General features: G+C 33.4%; 1 protein-coding gene across 1 annotated transcript in view; it reads left to right on the plus strand.

The window, feature by feature from the left end:
• The window catches only part of LOC108729037 (allatostatin C), a 19,504-nt gene extending 17,080 nt beyond the window's left edge, over nucleotides 1–2,424 (plus strand). Inside the window, exon 3 of the mRNA XM_018457951.1 lies at nucleotides 1,687–2,424. Within this exon, the coding sequence (XP_018313453.1) occupies nucleotides 1,687–1,851 (165 nt within the window). The 3' untranslated portion in view covers nucleotides 1,852–2,424. The remainder of the gene's footprint in view (nucleotides 1–1,686) is intronic.
• Nucleotides 2,425–6,064: the final 3,640 nt, after the last annotated feature.

Consider the following 6,064-nt stretch of genomic DNA (forward strand, 5'->3'; position numbering starts at 1 on the left):
TCGCATCCGTAGACGTCTATTTTGCAAAGCAAGACGCTCAGTATTATTTGAATGGATTAAGGGAGCATCGCTGGAAAAAATGTATCGGCTTAAAAGGAAACTATGTGGAAAAATAAAATTGAATTTGACCGAAAAATTACTTGTTTCTATGTTAGGCTCAAAACTTTTCAGACGACCCTCGTAGCTAATTCGAATCGTTCGGCGAACACAAGGTTCACGCGCTGATCACGTGAATTTCATGATCGGAGCTCGATACTCGCGGCTGGCAGCGGCGTGGCCTATACCTATTGGTATCTACTAATAGACTCTAATTTTATTCCGTTTTTTGAAGATACGTGTAAACGTAAAACGTTTATCCGTTTATATTCGCTTTCAAAAAAACGTTTACACGTTTAATTAGCATATCCATTTATAAAAGAAACATTTTTCCGAATATACGTGTTTTATTATACATTTAAACGAAAATACATTTACATGTATATTTAACATATCCATCTATGAAAAACATCGAATATTTTAATGATTTTTAATAAAATTAAAAATCGAATTTTTTGCATTTTCTCAATTCGTCACATTCCTTAATAAAGGGATAAACGTTTATAATTTATATAAAAAAAAGTGAAAATATTCGAAAAAACGATTCTAATAAACGGATATGCTAATTATACGTGTAAACGTGTTTTCGTTTAAACGTATAATAGTTAATTACACGTATATTCGGAAAAACGTTTCTAATAAACGGATATACTAATTATACGTGTAAACATATTTTCGATTAAACGTATAATAGCGAGCCCTAGTATCTACCCACACAGCACAGAATTTGCAGTAATATCGCTGCGAAATCTTTGCAATATTGCTGAAACATGTAATGTTACTGCAACTTTTATGCAACTTTGTGCTGTAGGGGTATAGTATGCGAGTGTGCTTTATTAAAGTGACGGACGGCGTGTCAGCTGAGATTTTGACAGCCGGACGTTATACAATATTGAGCAAAATTAAGTGAAATTTTTTAATTGTCTTGTTTAAGTGCGTTTTATTTGATTGTCAGATAATTTTCACTTGTGACGTTATAACTCAGTTGAATGCGCGTTCCTTTTACATTCTGACAAGTGAGATTCAACTGAGTTTTACCTTTAATCTGCACAAGATCGAGATCATGTGCTTTAATGAATCTCGGAAACTCATTTCAAAGTAAGGTTATGAACCTGTGCTGATATGTGATAACTTTTTACCAAAGTAAGCAAGTAGTGACGTCATTAATCTGTGTATAAAATACTCATCTCACTTCAGACTCACAGTTTCACTTGTGTGTAAATGAAAAGCAACTAAATCACTTTGAGGATACCGCGATTTTTTAACTATCAACATATAGTCTGTAACACCTTTAACTTTACATCCTACATAAACATGATAGTTTCTAAAGACTTCATCACTCTTTATCGCACAATATAATCGAGAAGAAAAAAAAGAACACGAGACTACATGGACTAGAATTGCGATACCTGTCCTTGGTTTATATTCAAATTTTATCCTTTTAATTGTAATCTCTTCTTTTTACATTATAAAGAGACTTTCATAATTACGCAAATTAAATTACAATTCTCGTCCCAATTTATCTAGAAAGACGTTAGCTTTTAAAAAGAGAAAAGAAAAAAACAATAGCCGGACTTTCAATTGTTCCAGCTGGTGGACGACGACGGCAACATCGACAAGGCTCTGATGAATTACTTATTCACCAAACAGATCGTGAAACGTCTCCGTAATCAGATAAACGTCAACGACTTGCAGCGCAAACGGAACTTCTGGAGGCAGTGCTCCCTCAACGCGGTGGCTTGCTTCGGTAAATAGGCGCGCAGCAAGACGGAGAAAAAGCCAAGCGAGGGAGAGAGAGAGGGGCGTAAAGAGAGAAGATCGTTCGTGATGTCATCGTCGGAAAGTTCAGGAACCCTCCCGTGACACGATAAAGTGCATTCGGAAGTCTACTCATTGATTAAAGTAAAGTTAAGCTTAAATATGGCTGACATTCATGGTTGGTATTTATTTCCAGATATGTAACTGTTATGTTATGTTACATTCATATTATTGAATGAGAAATTATAATGAAGACAACGCGTCTTAAATAATGTCTCCCGCGGAACACGAATTAGCAGTAACATTACATTAATATTACAATTTCTCACTGAACAATATAAATGTAATATAACATATGTTACATTATAAATGTAACAATAGTTACATTATAGGGTAGGAAACTGTAACATTTAGACGAAGTTAAGATGCTAGTATGGCTTGAAATAAGAATCTAATATGAATAGCGATTAGTTTATAACGTCTTAAGATTGTATTTAAGACACTCTTAACCCTTTAGTGCCATTCCTAGTGTGACATACCTGAGGATTCTTTTACTTTGCCATCCTAAGCAGAGCAACAATGATATCAAAATGACTCCAAAATGATCTTTTATTATTCATTGAAAGTCATTTTTCAATCATTTCCGATTCATTTTAATGTGATTTTGATGTATCGTGATTTGTTCTGCTTGGAATGATATATAACTTTTTTTTTATTAATAAAGATATCCATACTAAATGAAAATGTGCAGCTATATTGCTGCAATATTCCTTACAACTTATGTTAGTGTTAAGTTCTTTGTATTAATTTTTTACGTAATATTTATGTTATTTTCTAACATATTCATCTTGTGTGAAATTAACACAAAAATTCAAGTGGACTGTTTAGACATGCATTAAATTTAACACAAATTTTTAACTGTGTTTTTGACGGTCCAACAAAATTATTTTCAGATCTGTGTATAAAACTAAATTTTTAGATATTTTAACAAAACCATTTTTTCATATCTTATCATGTCTGACATTTCAATTAAAAAAAAATTGTTATACTATATCGATTTTTATGCGATATTTATTTTTCTATGGTAGATACATGATAAAACAAAGTAAAGTGGCACCAAAAGGTTAAATATAACGATCGACTACGAATAACACTCAACCTTACTTTATTCGACGAGTATATTTCCGAACGCACTCCTGAGGAATCCGCGCGGAAGGAATCAGTTCGCGATGATGAACGAAAAACGCCACGCGATTCGATATTAATGATATTATAAATTATTTATAAACAATAACGATAATTACGATTTACCGCCGTTAAATTGTACATAACTTGACGCGCGTATTCCTGGTCCGTTTTACGCGACGTAATTCGTTTAATGAAATAATTCGACATATGAAATAAGCTCCAACTGCGAAGTATTTAGCACCAGTAATCTGTTTAATTGGAGATATCGAAAAATGTGTTTGGTAATGAGAAAGATTCGGGCTCCGACAATGCAATAAAAGGTTGAATGAGTTTTAATAATCACATACTCTGCGCAGTCCAGCATAATTCGCGCGCGAATGAATTCGCCGGAAATCGACTCTCCCTCGAGCTTTCCATGTACCTGACGTAACGTTTGAGAGAATTACAAAAACGCACCAACCGGAAATGAGTGGCACGAATAAAACGCACGACTGTATGTAGGAATGTATGAAAAAAGTATCATCATCGGTGCGCAACTGATCTCTCTGTTAAAACGAGACGTAGTAAATAAATATTGTGGAAACGAATTGGCCGAAAATAAACATTGCGAATAAAATGCGATATGATAGTAGTTGCGCAAATGGTCTCTGTTAAAAAAAATGACGCAAGTTCCGAGATCCAGTCGTTCTAATCTCAACCTCTAAAAGTGAATTAGTGACTTCAGTGCTATTTATAACTAATGACATCAGCGAATATTTACCGTTTTTCAGTAATAATACTGATTCACTTTTAGAGAGCGATCCGGCAATTGCATTAAGTACAGATTTCTATAGAAATACCTAGAGCGTTAAAATGCTATAGTTTACGGATCAAGCCGAGATACCACTTGTACCCAGTCATCAATGTACAGACTCGAATAATGCTTTGAATGAGTGTTGGTGTTAATTTGTAAACATTATCTGAAATATAATTATATTTTTTATAATTGTAAGTGAACAAAAAATATTTTTCTTTTTTGTTTTAGTATTACTTATTTATTTTTCCTACTCTTTATTTTAATGTTATTTATTTTAGAATTATTTTAGTATTATATTCTTCTTGCTTTCTTATTTTAAGTATTTTTGCATAAATGCGTGGAAAGATGCCTTATAAGTATGCAGTTGTTCAATGCGAGAATAAAATTTACAATCACAACAAACATCAACTAACGGTAACATAATTATTGATTATAATTTCCCACTCAACAATGTAACTGTTATATGTTATACGATTGTAATGTTATATTACAGTTGAGTGAGAAATTATAACTAACAGTTATGTTATTGTTAATTGGGGTTTGCTGAGATATATATATATATATATAATTATAGTATATATATTTATTTCGTAATGCTAGTTTGATCGAGTAAAGATGAGCATCATCCCATCAAATTGGCAGAGAAATCTACTTTACGGAGGTATAAATGATCTAGATATTTCAATGAAAATCTGAACGGCCATTCTTTCGCGGAGTGTGATTTCCCAAATCTTCTGGCAGGAGCAAGACGAAGAAAGACAAAATCCTTCCTCTCATCCCCTCATAAGTTGTTCGATCTTAGAGTTCTGAGAAGATTTAACTATGAAAGTTACTTCCGTCGTCTGTTCTTTCCGGATCCCCCCTGTATCACAAAGCGTGAGAGAGAGAGAGAGAGAAAAAACACAGAAAAATAAATTTATTTGCGTTATTTGAAATCCTCCAAAATTTTTGCACAAAAAAACGAGATAAATATAGGTATATTCAGGCGTTAAAGAGAAAAAGCAAAGATTCTAAGTGAAAAAACTGCAAGCAACGAGAACGGACCTAACAATATGAATGGGTGAATCACGAATGATAAAATTACAACGACAAGTGATGGCGGTGAGAGCGGTGGGATTGTGTAATCGCAGGATACATATCAGAAGATGCCACGCGGACGACCATGTGCCAAATTTAATTCTTCTTTCATGTTGTAAATCTACCGGGCACCAATCAACGCTGTTCGCCACATCACGCGAATATATATTATATATACATATATATAATTTAATTAATGCGTATTTAATCTCATTTGTCTGTTGCCAATGTGTCTCACCTGTATACGTCACAGTGTTCTATAAATGATTAAACTGTTATAATTGACTCCTCGATCGCATAAAGTATTTTTCACCCTTACCCGCCGATTAATTCCGCGATTGTCAGAAACACGAAAACGTAAGGTAGATGTATCAATTAGGACACTTAATGGATATGACTCCATTATTATTATTAGACGAAATAACAAAAAATTTTAAATATTAAGTTTTTAATGATACGACTCTAAATCAATTTGTTATTTATAAAAATTTAATAAGAAAAATATCAAGCGTTTGAAGATACATACAAATAAATTGTTATAATTTATTCGTAAAAATTTATTTAGAATCATATACAGGGTGGTCTATGTAAAGTGTTACAAGCTATTATCTCTGAAAGTGTGTGTCAAATGACTAATATGTTCAGACAAAAGTTTTATGACTTTGAGGAGAGCATAAGGTACCATTTGTTTGATCTTGGGTGGCGTTGTCAAGGTCAGGGCAAGGTCACTTTGAATTTTTTGAATGGAACCCCCCATTTTTTATTAGACATTCTTGTAGCTAATCTCGAGAGGTTAGCTACAACTTTCCAAAACACTATAATCAAGTTCATTTTCATTAAGTATTTTTCGAGTTAAGGCTTAAAAGTTACAGTACCGCCGGCATTACCCAAGGTGTCCGACGGCTAAAACCTCTTGAATGTTGTTCAGGATCACGACCTGGATAACATTTGTCAAGACCAAGGTCATTAGAGGTTGTTTCTCTCACATAAAAATGAATTTTTAGTGCAAAAATGAAAATAAGAGGAATCTCCAATGGCCTTGATCTTGACAAATGTTATACAGGACATGACCCTGAACAACATTCAAGAGGTTTTAATCGTCGGTCGGACAACTTACGTAATGCTAATGCCGACTGTATTGTAACTTTC

The sequence above is a fragment of the Mycetomoellerius zeteki genome, unplaced genomic scaffold, assembly GCF_001594055.1.
Source record: "Mycetomoellerius zeteki isolate Tzet28-1 unplaced genomic scaffold, Tzet1.0 scaffold698, whole genome shotgun sequence".
Taxonomy (NCBI): domain Eukaryota; kingdom Metazoa; phylum Arthropoda; class Insecta; order Hymenoptera; family Formicidae; genus Mycetomoellerius; species Mycetomoellerius zeteki.